Consider the following 18,032-nt stretch of genomic DNA (forward strand, 5'->3'; position numbering starts at 1 on the left):
GTTCTAGTGATATAAGGGGAAAACTTTTCTCTGCCCACTCCGTACCACAAATAATTTTATAATCTTCTAACATCACGTTTCCTCTTAAAATTCCCAAACAGTGCAAATGTTCTTCACAGGAGAGTCGCTCTCCTTGAGCATTTTGGTTGGATGCTTTTATTTCCTTGCCATCAGATTTGAATTATATTGGACATTAACCATTGTCCTTTAATTTCAACTGCAGGAAACACTATCCCTCTCGGTACCATGAGAGACAGTGCCGGTCCTCACCAGACCTACTTACAGATGTTTCCAAACAAGTAAGTCATTTGGTCAGTGGGTGGGGGGGTGCAGAAATATGAGAAAAAGAAAGAAAAAGACTGGATCTCATCTATTTAGATTCAGGGTGTATGTTACTTTGGGGTGCAGGGGGGGAGACATACTTCCCCCTCCCATATAACAGGCAGCAGGGCTCCTGCTGCTTCAGTTAGGCCTCCACTCTTTAGTTGATTAATCCATTAGATCAATCAACGGAAATATTTCAATGAATCAGATGATCTTTAAAAAAACAAAAATGTGTAATATATAAAAGGCAGATTTCAAGTGGCATATTAAAAGATGCACACAAGAGTTGCAATTGGTCAGAAGAAAACGGGTTAATTTAAAAACAAAAGTTTCCTAAGATCCTAAAGTACACTCTCGCAACAGAGGCAGCCGGCCTGTTAGGCCTCTCCAGGATTCTGATTTTGCCTCCTCCTTCTTCCCTCTAACAGTGAACATAGTTGGGTGTGTGATGGCCAGTTTGGAAGTGAAACAAGGCTACCTGAAAACAAAGTGTAATTTCTACATGTTTGGGGGACTCCTTAGCTATGCAGATGTGCATTAAAAGAAAACAAAAACTTTTTTCGAGAGGAAACCACCTTGCCTGACAAGCATCTTGTGAACATCTAGTTTGTACAGAGTGTTGTCAGCAGACAGAGAAGAGAAGGAAACCAGGGGGAAAGGGAATTGGCCTCAGGCCAAAAGAACTTAGGGAGACTGCTATACGGGCACACAAAGTGTGGGCTTCGTACACCATTCTGTGACTGCACTGCCAAAGAAAGACCATGTCAGCTGGTCCATTGGGGTGAATGGAGAACTCCCCACCAACCCTAAGCTGCCTGCATTTTCAAAAACTTAAGTTCAGTCCAGGGTAAGGCACTGGCAGCTTCCTCCTCCTTAGTCTCAATGTTGCCCCCGCAAAACTCAGCAAGGTGCAGGAAGAGGGGGATAAGATGCAAATTAGTTGGCTCCCCCTATCATTGGCTCTAGCTCCACCTACCACTTAGGATCCTTGCATTCTGCCCCACCAGCTCCAGGGCACCACTGCCGTCTCTTACGCTTTGCTTGTGATGAAGAGGAGGGTGTTTGCTAAAACAACACTGTTCCTTAGGTGAAATTATGTTCTTCTCTCCCCAGATGGAGGACTTGCGGCTAGTCTACGGCACCATAGGAGGCTACCACAGTGCCAATGGAGTCCACACTTCCGAGCCCATGCTGGACAGCAGGCGGAGGAACTCTGCAGTGGAAGTGATCTTTGCTGATGAATTGGAGCGGTCCAAGCCAGAAGCTGACCCAACGCTGTTGCCCCATTCCCAAAGCAGCTCCACCTTCCCGTTGGTCTACACAGAGCTGGAATACGATTGGGAGGCAGCCGACATCTATGAACAACGGGTCCCGCTGACATCCTTCCAGCCCAGCTACAAGCTGGCTGGGAACAGTAAAAGCACCTCGGTGGGCAACATGAGGGAGATGACCCCTAGGCAACAGCTGACTTACACCGACATTCCCTACAGGGGTCCCATTCACCAGCAACTGGACATGGCTTCTCCTCAAGTCTTCTTTTATTTGGACAGGCCTCCCCAGATGTCCAGGCACACAGCAGTGGCAGGCCCTGCTGAGGAAACAGCCAGTGGGGTGAACATGCTTGGTGCATCACCCATGAAGCCTTCCAGGAGAAGCCCAGGCATGGCAAGAACAAGGGTGGCTGAACCAGAGGTCCTGCCCAGAATGACCTACCTTAGCAGCATTAGCATGGAGCAAGATGATGACGGAAGCGTCTTTGACTACAGCATTCAAGACCAGACTCCCAAGAGGTCTTGGAGCCAGTCTGACATGAAAATGATCAGATTTCCCTATGGCTCAGAGTTCCGGCCTCTAGGACCTTGTCCTGTCTTGAGCAGCAGGAAGGCTGATATTTTGCAGTACGTGCTGGCCCAGCAAAGGCTCCCAGAACCTCCCAGGGCCCAGCGAACCCTGGAGCGCTATGTGGGCAGTGGGACAGAATCCAGCGACTCCGATTCAGACATGCTGCCAGATTACTTTTCTCTCTACGGGAGGGTGGTGAAAGCACCCAGGGCACGGGTCCGCCTGTCTTCAGGGAGCCTACAGCTAGAGGGGGAGGATGAAGACGTTTGTCTCACTACCGCCAACATTGAGGACAGGACTTCACAGGGAGCATCTAATTATTTTACGTAAAACAACAGGACTGAGTTATGCCAGTAGATCTTTGAAGGAGGTCCTTCCTTGGTCCTTGGGGTTATGACTGGTTTTGCAGGAATGATTAATTAAAACTTTGGAATTTGATAACAAGAGGAATCTACCAAAGCAAAGGGCTCTGCAAAAGAAAGTGAATGAGATGTTATAAGAATATTTTAAAAATGGGGGGAGAGGGGAAGGTTACATGCTTTCTCTTTGACACATCCCATACTATGGGGGGGGGGGGCAGCGGCGGCGACAGGATATAGTTCCTAGCATAGAAAACTAGTGTAGCAGATATATGGGAATAGCTCATCTTCCCAAATAGATAGCTCATACATCACCAAACAGCTTGGCAGTGTGACATTTTTCTTTTAGGGGAAAGACTAAAAAGGGGGTGATTAGTTTGTTATAATTATCTAAACAATGACATGATTGGGTGTGTGTGTCATTTTCTAGCACGTATTTAAGTATTCCCTTCTTTCTACATAGGTTCCAGCATGGAGATGTATTTTTTTAAGCCATCAGGTATATGCCACAAGCATTGCTAATAATTCCAAGTGTATCACAAAAAGAAGGGCAAGTGCCATTTTCAAATGCTGAGATCTAGCAATACTAAAGATTTTAGCTAGGGGGGCCCATGGCTAAGTACTACCAATATCTGATTCAAGTTAGATATTGCTTATTAACAGTTCTCAGGCCTGAATGCTTTGCACTTTTACAGCATGACGACTAGCAGTGGTCCTTCAAGTGCTTTTAATACATGAACTGTACCGGGATCCCGTTCTTACTTTCCATATATATCTAAGCAAGTTATAATGCACAAGACTGGGAGAAAAAGTAACCTATCTTTATCTGGGAATCTCTGCTAACTCCTGGTTCTGCCCAATAACAATAACTACTCAGAATTTCAGGAATCTGCCAGTGGGGTTAAGTGGTCAGTGCACACCACCCAAAGAAAAAGGTAGCCAGGAAGGTCTTTTTGCCTCTTTGTCCTAAATGTCGCCTGGTTTCAAAAATAATCCACTTGCAAGCCTGAAATTTAACTGTCCCTTTGTTGTGTATGCATGCATACTTTTGGGCTACCCTGTGTACATGGGACGCAGTCTCCTTTCGGGGCGAATGGAGAGAAACCACCATTAAAAAGCCACCTTTTCTACAATAGAGGCGCTCATGGGGTGTGTGCTTTCTCTGACACCATAGTTCCAATGAAGAAGCAATGGATACAGAGCTTTCCGCACACATAGCTGGGAGGCTTACAAGCTCCAGGCAGCCTCTCCAAGGATTCTCCTTTCATCCTTGGAGGAGACCTGGAAGCTCTTATGGCCACCTGGCCCACCCTCCCACAGACCATATGTAGGATTGTGCCCCAAAGCGCAGAAAAAGCAGAATGCTCATCTTTCCCCTTGAGCACATGACGGCTTTAAAAGTACAGCATCACAGAAATGAGGATGAGGACCAAAGAAGATTACAGAACTTAAATATTTATTTCTTCAAACCATTCCACCTTCTGCTGCCCCCTTGCCTGCCCTCCCCCCAGCCCCCCCAAAAACACTGAAAGGAGCTTCATCTATAAACAGATTTACAGGCCTAATAGCTACAGAGAAGAGCACTAGAGTTCTGTTTCAGTGATGCAGTTATTTTGTGAAGCTTCAGATCAACTGTATATTTACAACATTTGCTGCTTTTACATTTATAAAAATATTTTTATTTAATCCATAACATTATTGTTTTCAAAAACTATGCCCAGACTTTCCCCCCCTCAGATATAAATTTTAATTGTGTTTCAGTTATATAGCGATGAAAGCTTTTTTTTAAAACAAACATTTCTTTAAAATTAAAACAAATGAGTTAAAGTATATATATATATTTTACAGTGTAGGCACCATTGAAAATAATTGCCCTTGGCATTTCTAAACCACCATCTGTCGCCAGTGTCTTTATATCTTTATTTATTTCTTTTTTTTAAACGATGTAATGGCAACTTTTAAACTAAGGGGAAAAAAATCAGTATTTGCTTGCATTCCTTTAACGCTTTCCAATATTTGGCAGATATATTTCAAATCCTTTAAATGACTTTTGTGCAAAAACAAAAAATGTGCAGATCAAAACCATAAAATTAAACACATCCAGACTTTTTATCAAAAATAAATTTACACCAACAGTTCCACAGCTAAGGACTGAAATACAACCCCACTTCAAACTTCAGCATAATATACAAAATGGGTTGAAAGGGGGGGGGGGAGATATTACCCAATCTAAACAGTACCATAAATATATAATTGAAAGCAAGTTTATAATTTTAGCTACCTTTTATGAAAAAAAAATCACTCTGTACTGCACAGTACTATCTTTTTGTGAAAGAATATCTATAACTCAGTTATTTGCATATTAACTGGTAAATACTTATTTAAAATACATAGGGGTGGGGAAGAGGAATTAAACATGGTAATGCACTGCATGTAAATGTCTTTAAGAACGTAAGTGTATAAATATCTTACAGGATAGAACACCACCACACAAAACGCTGGTGTCACTCACTTATACCTTCTGGTGAGGTATTTCATCGCATGCCACGGTATTCCCATAGGTCCCCTGCCCTAAACAAAGAATGAGCTACTTCCCCCTCCCAAATCTTACTAAAGAATGAAGAAATGATTAAATTAAGCCAGATTTCTGTGTGTGTCCATTATTGCAGAAAGCCCCCTGCCCTTCATCTGTATTGCTTTAAAATTTTCCTTACCATGATGAATGACTATTTGAAATCCTGCCCTAAAGGGTAATACGTACAAACTGTACACTAAGCTATATCAGTCACTACATGTTAACTTGCAAAGCTAATGACATATTGCTCTCAAAATGTAGGTGATTACAGAGCTGCCTAAAACACTGTACCCATTTTTCAAAAGAATAGTGTTGCTTGGTGATGCCAACTTGGATAAAATATTGGGGGGAGGGCGCTCCAGGAAAGCTGGCCCCCCCCTCATCGGTCACATGACATGGTGACACCCCTCCATATGAATGGCATTGCCAACCAACTTTGGGGGGCCTGGCCTGCTCAAATATTTTATCAGGGGCGCCGAAGGGACCTCGGCCCCTAGGAGTTAGCTCCTATGTTGTTGCAGGTATTACATTTACAGGGGCCTAAATAAAGACTACTATGGTGTTTGAGCAAGTGCTATAGCCACATCCTATAGGTTAAGGTGCTCTTGTATATTTTCCTGTAAAAAGCTGTTTTGAAGTGTAGTTTTAGTGACTCAGAAGAGCTGTATCTTATGTGGACATAAAAAGAAACAAGACTCGTCTCTGGAGAGTAACGAAATGTTGTTGAAACACAGCATGTGCACATCCTATGAACTCAAGTGCATTCCATTGATCTCTGGTCAACCCAGATCCTGTGCGTGGAGATTGGCATTCCACTGGTTATATCTAGAAGCAAAGCTGCACCTCACCATTTTATTTTATTTTTGTTTTAAACTGGATTAAATAAGTGAAAACTACAATATTAAAAGTTGCTCTTTACAAAAAAGAATGTCCTGGAAATACAAAAAAGCATGTATACCCATCACAAAATAGTGGAATTAAGTCCTTTCAAATCTGCGATCATCATATATGTTGCAATGATCCAAAAGGCACAAGGAGCTCATGAACAAAGCATTGCCAAGCTTATAGTAGGTTTTGGTGGGCTATTACTGGGTCCATATGGAACAGCATCATTGATAGAAAGTTTCTTAGGAGGAGTCATTAACTGAAAACCTAAGGAGACAAACACAAGAAACTGCTCAGTTATATCCCAGCTAAGTACCGTATTTTTCGCTCTATAACACGCACCAGACCATAACATGCACGTAGTTTTTAAGAGGAGGAAAACAAGAAAGAAAATATTATAAACGAAATAGTGGATATATGATTTTTGTGGTTAATGCTGTGGCCACAGACATGTGATCTGACAATGAGTTTGGAGTAGCCCAATGCAAAAATCTTGAGGATCCATGTGGACCCATGCTTTGTAATCACGGAGGAGGGAAGGAAGGGGAACCATGGATCCTCTGCTCACGACTGCAGCAGATCCCCCCCGCCACCTGCAGGCATTCGCTCCATAACACGCACAGACATTTCCCCTTACTTTCTAGGAGGAAAAAAGTGAGTGTTATGGTGCAAAAAATACGGTAGTTAATAATTTATTTATTTTATAGACTACCAATCCATGTACACTGTTCATTTTCCTCGCCATCCTCACATTAATCCTCCCAGACTCTTTCAATCCAGTTCCACCTCCTAAGGTTGCTAACAGTGCTTTTTCCACTACCTTTCCTACACTCACACAGAAAGCAGGAAATGAGGTTACAGGCAATGCAGACAGACCCTAAAAAAGAACACAGGTTAAGAAATGAAACCCATATGCTTACTTCTGAAACTTCTCCATAAGTTTCTTCACCATCTTATCAGTGATTCCTGGACATGTTGCTTCTGCCATATTGATGCTTTTTTCAAGTTCTTCAATTGCTTTCTTCCTGCTTGCATTATTGGTGTCTTGCTGCTTAAGCTGAGAGGCAGACAAAAATGGTCAAAACTTTGCAACCTTTACTGTACATGCTTTGGATGTGCCTCAAACTGAAAACTTACCTCAGCAAAGACAGGAGTGATTATCATCGTTAAACAGCTCAGGGTTTTCATGAGATCTTGGTCCTGGAAAGTTAGGAGATACATTAATCAAACACTTGCTGACAAATAACTGAAATAAGCAGGAGACCAAGGACCAGTTAAAAATGGACAAGACTACATGAGGGGCCCCTCATGTTCACATATGTGCCTACAGATGTATGGAGAAATGCTGGCATAAACTGGGCTGATAAGAGATATAGTCCACAGGGAGATCTGCAGCAGCAACTTTTCTCGCAGGTGCAAACTTGGGTACAGCTTATGGCTGTTTTTCCAAAGGTCTGTCCTGGAGGTGGCCCCCCAAAATGAAGAAAACAACAACTTATATGGACTGAAATAATCAAATTTATTCTCATCACAATGATTTTTGCAACTGGAGGGAGGGTGCGGATCACAGGAAACACTTTATATGCTCTACAGACTCTTACTTGACAATCTACTGAGCTGCCACTAGCAGCTGAGTACCAATGAACTCGCTACATTATTAATCAACACCCTGCTTTTCTTTTATCAAAATAGACCCAAATAGCAGCAATAAATAACCAAAATAATATAAATGTATATGAATGAGGAAAGAAGAGAAAAGCTCCATTGGCTCCAAACTACGGTGTGTCCTCCCAATAAAGAAAGTGGTGGACATACGGTAGGTTAAACACAATTTACAGAAGTGTTAGATAATTTTACACCACAGTTCACTTTTTTATTGCAGTCCTGATAATCCTAGTCTTCATTAATAAAAGTTGTAAGCATCACCACCACCACCACTATAACCATTGTTCTGATCCTCGCAACTGCAGAGATGAATTTGACCACCTGAAATGTAGTCAGTATTGCCAGGGAGCAATGCTGTGTGTCTACAGAGGGGTGGGGACATTTCTGACTGCTTTACAAACACCAAGGGTCAGCTCTCTGCCTGTGGCAGCTTCCAAGGAGCTTAAAGAATAGAAAGAAATTCTGGCTGGACGTACTGTTCCGTTCTGCAGTTTCTTGGCCTCTGGCTTCTTCCGAACTGTAGTAAAACTCCATTCTGGGTGGGAATTGTTCTCCTTGTTGCTAGACTCCCTAATGGGGAAGGGAAGAAAATGACAAAGCTTTTAAAGAACTGTGCTACCACACCAGAGGTCTGCCATAGTTGAAACCCTTACATATAAAATCGTGCCAAATGAGGAGGCAAAAATGCTGTAGGTTTGCTTCTAAAGTAGACGCCAATAAACTCTGGACAAAATTCTAAGAAATACTAGAATCCAAACCTTGCTCTTCCCCCACCCCCAGTCCATTTTAGATTATGTATTTCAGTTGATTGCTGAATTTTACATTTTAAGTATTTATATTTTGATGTTGGCCGCCCTGAGCCCGGTTATGGCTGGGGAGGACAATATACAAATAAAATTGATGATGATGGTGATGGTGATGTACTGTAAAAAAGGACAATCAGAAGCCCCATCCAGGTTCTTTTTGACTTGGAGCCAATAACAAAAGAAATTAACCAGTTTAGAGCAGCATTTTTGGTCTTATTTTGTGGATGTGGAGAGAGGCAGATAAAACCAAAAGAAAACACAGCCCAATCAGATCTGTGACAAAAGTGACATTGAGTACAATGGCTGCACCTAAGATCTGCAAGGTCTATGAAAGACACTTTTCAGTCTTAGCAGAAGTATAGTAGAGGCAGGAATGCCTCCCCCCCCCCCCCGGATTTATTCTGCAGCTCAACTTACCTCAAGAGATTTGTGCCTCATTTATTTAAAAAATACAGTCCACAAACTTTTTTAATGTTGGGTCGCACCAAATTGTGGGGGAGTGTCTACCTTTTTTGCAGGCATAAACCCCTCAAATTGATGCCTTTTTATTTTATAAATTTACAAATTGCTTCACAACCAAAAGTTACTGAAGTATTATTCCATTAAATAAAAGTTAGCTACAGAAAGATATCAAACAGTAGAACCATTTTTACAGCTGTATCAACACCCCATAAGCCTGACTGTATACACTTCACAGAAAGCCTTCTTAAACAAAAATGTCTTCAGCAGCCACCAAATGTCAAAGCGTTAGGTGCTGGTAACTAATTCCAGAGGACTGGAGTTCTAGCACTAAAAGTTCAGTCTACAGTGCAGACGAAGCACACCTCTGGGGCATATGATATTCTTAGGAATGTCCCATCTGGGAGAAGCATAGTTTCCAGGCTCCCTACAGGTGACATAATTCTGCAGTAACCTGAAAGTGTTTCAGGAAAAGGAAGAGAGCATAAATGAAAGGGAAACATCCATACAGTGTGACAAAGAGACACCACACTCATTGTGCTACAGTAGACACAGGCTCAGTCCTGAAATTCAGAGTGTGACCTGAATGAGATCATGGCCTCTCAATTTAAATTTACTTCATTTATGAAAACAAATGGCAATTAAAAATGAAGTAAGAGGATCTACTGTGTGTGTATGTCTGCTGTTATCATTTGCTGTTCACAAAGTAGCTTTTGACCAAAGTAAAAATAAATCACTTGCAACTGGTTAGGTCATGGGTCAACAAACTAAGGCCCGGGGACCAGCCCCGGCCCAATTGTCTTCTGGATCCAGCCTGCGGATGGTCCGGGAATTGCCACATGGATCGGCGTAGGGATTCTGATCGTTTGGGCTGCACCATTCTCCCCCCCCCCAAATACACCATGACAGCGCTTCCTCCCTCCCTCCTCCTGGCTTCTCCCCACCCTGCCTAGAGGAGGAAGGGGGTTGGGCTTTGTTGAGCCATGGTTAGCTGAGGGCTAAAGCTGTCATTTTAAGCAGCCCCTCTCTGGAGCCAGCCCTTTTGAGCCACTCATCGTTCCTTCGCCACTGCCGCCAACCCCTGCCGCTTGCAAGGCACAGGAACTAGGTGCTGAGCACTGTTTAAAGCAGAGCAGCCCCTCTCCGGAGCCAGCCCTTTCACGCCACTCATCATCCTGCCGCTGCCGCCAGCCCCTGCCACTTGCAAGGCACAGGTAAGCAGCCACCAGGGCTCATCTGGTGCTGTGGAGAAGGGAGGGGAGAGTCGTGGGGGCGTATTTCCCCCCCAAAAAAAAATAGTCCAGCCCCCCACAAGGTCTGAGGGACAGTGGACCGGCCCCCTGCAGAAAACATTTGCTGACCCCTGGGTTAGGTGCTGCTGGAAAGGGTCTCCTGACTTTCAGAGGATAGAGGCAGAAGAATTCAGAAGGTTGCAAACGGATACTTCCAAGACAGCCACTTGTTTGTGCCTGGCTTTAACAACTATCCATGCAGCAAGGCTCTCCTTCCAACTTCCAAGTTGCAGAGGTGGGCAGGGGTATTGATGCAGCTGTATGGCCAACATGCCTAGAGTGCCTCTACCTTGAAGACCAAACTATGAGCCCTCTGACTTTTCCTACTTTGAAGCAAGAAAGGGTGGCAGAGGTTTATTTCCCACCACTTCCTTGGAGTCTTACTGCCAAGCTGTGGCTAAAGCTGTCATTTCCTCTTTCTTCTCTTCCCTCCAGGAAAAGGAGACAGGAGGAGCTGCACCAGTTGTTACTTAGCAGAGAGGTTCAGTGTCCTTATGCCATGTGCCATGCTCCCTGCCTCAACTTCCCACAAGACAGATGGAGGGGAGGGAGGAGTGTGTTCAACCACTAGTTGGTTGTGAGGTTCAGACCTTGTTTGCCAAGCAGTAGCTGAATAACATGATGCAAAAGAGTGTTCACCAAGGACTGCATGCTTGCTGCTGCTCCAAGCCACACATGCTTCCTATGTCTGTTTCATGGGGGTAAGGGGATGCTGCTTGGCAAAAGAGCCAAAGGCATACCACTGAAACTTGCCTTCTCTCTGCTTCTCATTGCCGTAGGAGACAGGTGTGCATGTGTGCAGGGTTGGCTCTCCAGCCATTCCTCGGCACAAGAGCTTCTCTGCAGAGCACTAACTGAAACCTAGAGTCTACTTCTCTTTTTCTCACTGAAAAAGTGTTTGTGTGCATACGTGCACTTCCTTTAGTGTTGGCTGGAGAAATATGGCTCTATTAAACTAGCTGAGGGGAGGAACCTGGTGAACATAAATGTTAGTTTGGCTAGTAGTCTGAAGTGGTAGTTCCAACAGCAGACCATCTTGGCTGTGAGTCCTGGAAGACCAACTCCCTGCCTTGCAGCCCTTTCTTCCACCTGGCCTGGGAAGGTGGGGCCCTGACTGACTCCGGCTACAAAAGCTGAGGTTGCTGAAGAGGCCACCTTGGTTGTTTCTAGGTGAAGACCTAGGTAATTGAGCCTGATCTTCCACAGCTGCTGCCCACCATGAACCACCATTCACAGGACTGGCAGCAACAGCAGCAGATATGATAATATTTTATCTTAGAATCATAGAATCATAGAATCATAGAGTTGGAAAAGACCACAAGGGCCATCGAGTCCAACCCCCTGCCAAGCAGGAAACACCATCAGAGCACTCCTGACATATGGTTGTCAAGCCTCTGCTTAAAGACCTCCAAAGAAGGAGACTCCACCACACTCCTTGGCAGCAAAATCTTGTTACTTATGCTATTTAAATGTGCATTTTATATTTGACTTCCCTAAGTAATATTTTCTTTTGAAATGTTTAAGATTGTTTTGGTTAACTTTGCTTGCTGCATTAAATGTGCATTCTGTAGTTTACCCCCTTTGTAATGTTTTAATTTGAGATCTTTAAGATAACATTTTAGTTTCCTGTTAATTATGTTGCTTTGAATGTATACTTCATATTTAACTTTCTTCAGTAATGTTTTGTTCTGGATTGTTTTATTTGATGTTTTGATATTTTTTCTTAAAAATAGAAAGCAGTATAAAAATAATGATAATACAGGAGCTGAACTCTACCCCCTCAACTCCTGCCCCTGGGACAGCTCCCCTGCCCACTCCCCAATTCCTGGCAAATAATCAAAAATCCAGACTTACGAATCAGAACCATCAGAATCTGTTTCATCGCTACTATGTCCTTCTGCTTTCCACCTCTTAAATCTATCAATAAGCTCCGTCAGATATGACGTCTTCTTGGCATTTTTCAGAATGAATTTGTGCTTTAGAAGTTCTTTCGCTGTGGGACGCTGTAAAAGACATGAAGTGGTAAATTGTTTGCAAGCAGAATGCAAAATGTTGACAATTATCTATAAAGCCCTACCTTACCAGCCTGCCCGCTCCTTAAGATACACTGCTGAGGATTTTCTTTGGGTCTCGACTGTTGCCTTCCCTATGGTGACTGATCTGCTGTGCTAAGGATTCCTTTGTGGTTACCATACTTATTATTTAGATTGGTTTAATCTCAGGGGACAGACGGTAGCTTTGTGACAGTGGATCTGCCAGCATGCAGAAGATCTCAAATTTGATCCCTGGCATCTCCAGGTAGAGATGGGAAAGATTCCCTGCCTGGAACCCTGGAGACCCGCTACCAACCAGTACTGAGCAAGATAGAGCAATGGTCTGGCTTCCCATGTTCACCAATCTGTTAGATTTTAGTGTCCCCCCCCCCCCAATTTTTGTAAGCTGCTGAACATTGCAAATGTAGTAGAAGGGCAAGATGCAGATATTTGCAGGGGGAAATTACAATAGCTATAGTGCAAGTTGGCTCATTAGATCAGATTACATCTACTACCAAGCATTTTGTAATTGGATGGCAGTGCACTATTTGTCCAAACAACTCCATTCTCTTTATGTCTGAAAATTAGGTTTCTTTCCACTGTGCCTCTCCAAGAGCTCCGAGTAATCCAAAACTTTCCCTTACTTTTATGCCAACAAGCATTAGACCAATGAGAACGCTGAAGTTCTCTGCAGCAACTGTATGCATTAAAGCTAGAGCAGGAAACAGGATTATAACACAAACCACTGTGGTGCCTTTATTACAGAAGTCTTTTGGGAATAGATTCCTCTGAAGGAAACTGATGTGCAGACTGGAAGGGTTTAAGCTTGGATGACCTTCTGTTCCCTTCCAGGGTTTTCATTCCTTAACTGAACAGAGCATCCAACAAGCATCTAATTTGCCCCTGCAGCTCCACCCCCCAAAAAACACCCAGCTGATCTGATGCATGGATTTTCTCTATTCTATTGTGTTTTGTGCATCCTCTGGACGCTGCCTCCTCAAGTAGATTAATGCCGACCTTAAAAAGTTTGAGAAATCTGGAGACTTCCGGGAGGGAAGATGGCTGGCTAGTCCTCAATTGCTGACAGTCCCTCAACAGAGATAATTATGCAGCGATTAACAATAGCCAAGATGTAAATCTTCATTATTACACTCTCTCTTTGAATACAGGGAGATCAAGGGATTAACCTCAAATGCTCTGAAGAAAGGTGTTCTTCACACCAGAGACCAGAAAAGTTTTTGGATGCAGGATACATCTTTGAGTGAGGAACTGCTATTGTGTCCAGACACCACATGATAGCCCTGAATGTTAGCCCTTAGGACAACAGGTTAGCTAACCTCCCTTCTTTTAATTACTTTTAAGATTGGGATCAATTATGACTGAAGTGATCTGTCTGCCAATTAATTTTCACAAAGAACATGAACTGAGTGTGAGATAAGAGGCATTAGCTAACATGCTAAAAACAAAACAAAAAGTATCTTAATTATTTGTGATTAAGAAAGATTATAAACGGATCAGAATGCTCTGCTTGTTAAGCATCTTCAATTTATATTACTTTTTACTCTCAGTCCTTTTTGTGAAGTGCTGGCTTCAGAAGTGAAACTACATTCCTGTGAGTGCGAAAGGAATGCACTTCTTAAAGAGACAGACACAAGTTTTCAAGGCAGAGACTTAACATGAAGACTAACTGAACCAAATGTGGCAAAGAGACTGTTGAACCCCTGCAATGACTGTTGGTATCATGCAGCAATTATTGGATGAGCAACTGAAAGACCTTAGAACTGAGATGCATAAAATCTTGAACGAAAAAGGAGAGAACGATCAGACCAAAGAATACACAGGACCTTAGGGAAGAGGGGGATACTGATAAAGATCTGCCTGAACGTGAGAGTGGAATGGTAAAGTGGGAAGCAGCAGATGATGAAATGAAAGAACTTCCACATAGGTGTCTGAAGGACTGAAACAGACAAACAGTGGAGTTGTGATGCTGGAGAAGTGGAATGAAACCATTGATAAGCAATATCAAGTAACATCTTGAGATGGCAAAGATGGAGCCGAAAGAGAAAGGATCCTGTGTACAAGTTGGAGTGAATTCAGAGGAAAAGGCCATTAAGCCTTTGGTGATTCTTCTTAAAAAAGAATGGAAGAAACAGAAATGGAAGGAACTTTTTTTTCCCTTTTCCTAATTTAGGGCAGGCGGCCGAAAGCAGGGTTCTGTTGTATGATCAAAGACAACTTAGGGTTTGAGATCAAGCAGCTAGAAAAATGCTTTCCACTTGCACAAGCTCTACTTTTAACACAAAAAGACGATACCTTGCTACTTGTAAACGTCTACATCCCCCCAACCAAAAACAACAGCAGCAGTGAAAATTGGTCACAGCTAACCTTCTATATAGAAAATTTGACCGATAAATACCCAAATGCTTCACTGATAATAGCAGGTGATTTTAATGCTAGAGTGGGAACCAACAATGAACAACTATGTAGCAAATTAAATTGGAATACTGATAATGATATCGCACATGCCCTGAAAATAGGACGTTTCTCCAGAGATAGGGTTGTAAACAACGAAGGCTTACGCCTACTTGAATTATGTAACAACTTTAATTTGCAGATTGTGAACGGCTCAACAGAAGGCGATAGAAGCGGGGAGTTTACATACTTCTCCCCCCGAGGATGCAGTGTCATCGACTATATTCTTGCCCCTTATAATATTATAAATTCGATCATGGACCTCAAAATTGGAACGCGTACTGAAAGCGACCATCAGCCACTATCGCTGTCTATAAACTTAAAGAACGAAACCAAAATAACTAAGTACAATATCATAGAACCTTCTCAATATAAACAAATGACTCAATTAAAATGGTCTCAGGAAATGAGTGCAGCAGTGGGGCAAAAACTTACAGCCAACCTGAGAAAACAAGTATTATCCAATTTAAAGACCACTAATCCCTGCAGTGATATTCTGAAAACTTATAATGAAATCTTCCAAATGTTTGTAGAGCTTAGTACTCCACTTAAAGGTTGGATACTTAAACATAGCGCTAGCCCCTGGTTTGACGATGAATGTTTCCAGCTAAAAAGAAAACTGCGTCAAACATTTAAAAATAATCGCATTAAACTAGAGCCCTCTTATCTTGATGAAAAAAGAAAATATCATTACATTCTGGCCGAAAAGAAACAGAAATATGCAACCCAAAAATGGCTACAACTATTTGACTCAATTCAGAGTAAAAACAACAAAGCGTTCTGGAACCTAGTGTACGGAGGACTGAAAGCCGAAAATCAACTAACCCAACCACCAATTGCAGAATCCAAATGGTCCCAATACTTTACATCTGTATTTAACAATCTACACAGTGAACTTAAAGGAAATGAGACCGCTATAAATAAAATCAATAAACTCCAGGAGTGGCCAAGGGTAGAAGAAGTGGAAATTAGAGAGATAGTAAAAAATTTCAAATCGGGGAAATCGCCTGGGCCAGACGGTCTACCAATAGAATTATTTAAGACCTATATAGATTGGTGGGCAGAACCCCTAGCTCAATTGTTTACTCTCATAGACAAAGATGGGATCATACCGGAGATATGGTTAAGATCAATAATTATCCCAATCTTTAAAAATGGAGACCCAAAAGAACCAAAGAATTACAGACCGATAAGCTTACTATCAGTGATAGGGAAAATCTACGCTAAGCACCTCCTATCTAAACTCCTTATATGGATGAAAAATTTAAATTTACCAGGGAAAGAACAAATAGGTTTCTCTAAAGGTTGCTCTACATTAGACCACTGCCTTACACTTATGCATTTGGTTGAAAAATATAGATCCCAAAGGCAATCTAAGATATATGCTGCTTTTGTAGATTTTCGTGGTGCATTCGACTCAATTGACCGCCCAAAGCTGTGGAGGAAACTCGCAGAACTAAAAATTGATCAGCGCTTATTGATTCTAATACAAAATCTATACTCTTCCAATGTCTGTCAAGTCAAACTTAACACCATAGGTCATCTTTCATCAGACATCCCAATCTCGAAAGGGGTAAAACAAGGATGTATTCTTGCCCCCTTTCTATTTAATTTATTCTTATCAGACTTGCCAGATCACCTTCAAAAAATAGAATCACATGCCCCTAAACTTAATCAGAAACCAGTTCCTCTCTTATTATACGCAGACGATGCAGTCCTACTATCATTAACGAGCTTGGGTCTGAAACGTCTTATATCTTCTCTGACCCTTTACTGCGAATGTAATAAACTCTCTATAAATTACGAGAAGACAAAAATTTTGGTCTTCTCAAATGGTTGGAAACTAGAGAAATGGAAAATAAGAGGGCAAGAAATCCAACAAGTAAAAATCTATAGGTATCTGGGAATCTTATTCCAGAGCAATCTAGGGTGGGCAAGTCATCGCACAAATGCCATAAAACAGGCAAAGTGCACCTCATCAGCAGTTGTCCGTTTTTATTATCAGAAAGGTAATCAATTTATTCCTGCGGCCAATCAGATTTTTCAAACAAAAGTGCAAGCCCAGATATTCTATGGAATCCCGCTATGGATTCAAGCATATAACAGTGATTTAAATAAGATTCACTCCAGCTTTCTGAGACGTATTCTTGGACTCCCAGCTGCGATCAAATATGAAACAATGTGTGCAGAAATAGGCATACACACAATGGAATACTGGGCCTGGTCCACCTCAATAAAGTACTGGTTACGCTGCCATTTTCGCTGCTCTCCATCAAGCCTGCTCGCTGATCTGCTCAAAGACTCCTATAAATCAAGATGGTATCAGTACCTCGAAAAAAAGATTGAATCTTTAGGCATCGAGCTGGAGCCCCTGTATAATTCTAATGAGCAATATATTTTCCATAATATCCTAGCTAGACTAAAGGAGGTGGAGAGACAAAATATTATGGCAGCTGTAAACAAAATTTGCTCCCCCATATTCTATGATTTAAATATCTTAGATAGCAGAGTCAATTACGTCACTAAATTAATAATCCCAGCCCAACGTAGGGCTTTTATGCTGGCCCGGTTGAATGTCTTTCCCTCAGCATTTGTCTGGGGAAGATATCAAAACATCCCTAGAAACAAGAGATTCTGCAGATGCTCTATGAATGTCCCGGACACTGTAGAGCATATTCTCTTTCATTGCCCATTGTACAGTACGCTCCGTCAACGCGTGCTGTCCCCTCTTTTGGGTGGTCTGGAACCCCAGCAAGGTGAATGTGCGGGATTCTGCCTATCCGACGTTGACCAAAGGGTAACGGTGGGGGTAGCCGAGTTTTTGGCTGCAGTCCTCCAAGGAGCAGGTTAACAAGGAAAACCACTGATTTTATATGTATATATATATATATGACTGTAGCCAACTGCTGCCTTTTTATATATATTTCAAGGCTTTTACATGTTATTTTCCTTCTTATGGTTTTTATTTGCATAATGCCTAATAAAGGTTTGATTTCACATTTAGGGCAGGAAATCATGGCCAACAGGAAATGGGATCAGAAGATCTGGAACTGGCTGAATATGGAACTGGCTGTATATTAATGAATATACATCAAATAAATAACTATGGGTTATTATTCTAATAATAGATATTGGAATTTCTTGGAGATAAAAGCTGTCATACCAGACTGGAGGAAGACTATTCTTGACATTTAGTGATAATAACCGTAGAGCCACTTTTGGACTTTTTGCATGAAAAGGAAAATGAATAAACTTGAGATGCCTGGGGCTAAAGATTGGGAAAACGTCAATAAGCAGGTTGAAGAACAGCTGGATATTAC

The 18,032-nt window shown here is 42.2% G+C and overlaps 2 protein-coding genes across 4 annotated transcripts in view; one reads left to right on the forward strand and one right to left on the reverse strand.

Annotated features, from left to right (window-relative positions):
- Window positions 1-3,658, forward strand: part of FRMD7 (FERM domain containing 7) — a 47,423-nt gene extending 43,765 nt beyond the window's left edge. For both annotated transcript variants that reach the window (XM_082207427.1, XM_082207428.1), the window contains exons 11-12: window positions 224-299; window positions 1,438-3,658. In XM_082207427.1, coding sequence (XP_082063553.1) covers window positions 224-299; window positions 1,438-2,496 — 1,135 coding nt within the window. In that variant the 3' untranslated portion in view covers window positions 2,497-3,658. The remainder of the gene's footprint in view (window positions 1-223; window positions 300-1,437) is intronic.
- A 957-nt stretch (window positions 3,659-4,615) lies between these two features.
- The window catches only part of STK26 (serine/threonine kinase 26), a gene marked incomplete at its 3' end in the record, with an annotated part of 50,157 nt that continues 36,740 nt past the window's right edge, over window positions 4,616-18,032 (reverse strand). Inside the window, exons 8-12 of one of the 2 annotated variants that reach the window (XM_082207473.1) lie at window positions 12,062-12,210; window positions 8,127-8,220; window positions 7,123-7,185; window positions 6,906-7,042; window positions 4,616-6,252 (exon numbers count right to left, since the gene is read on the reverse strand). In XM_082207473.1, coding sequence (XP_082063599.1) covers window positions 6,228-6,252; window positions 6,906-7,042; window positions 7,123-7,185; window positions 8,127-8,220; window positions 12,062-12,210 — 468 coding nt within the window. Of the gene's footprint in view, window positions 6,253-6,901; window positions 7,043-7,122; window positions 7,186-8,126; window positions 8,221-12,061; window positions 12,211-18,032 lie in introns of those variants that run through there. The other variant, XM_082207474.1, reaches the window with a different exon arrangement.

The sequence above is a fragment of the Podarcis vaucheri genome (assembly GCF_965113315.1).
Source record: "Podarcis vaucheri genome assembly, chromosome: Z".
Taxonomy (NCBI): Eukaryota; Metazoa; Chordata; class Lepidosauria; order Squamata; family Lacertidae; genus Podarcis; species Podarcis vaucheri.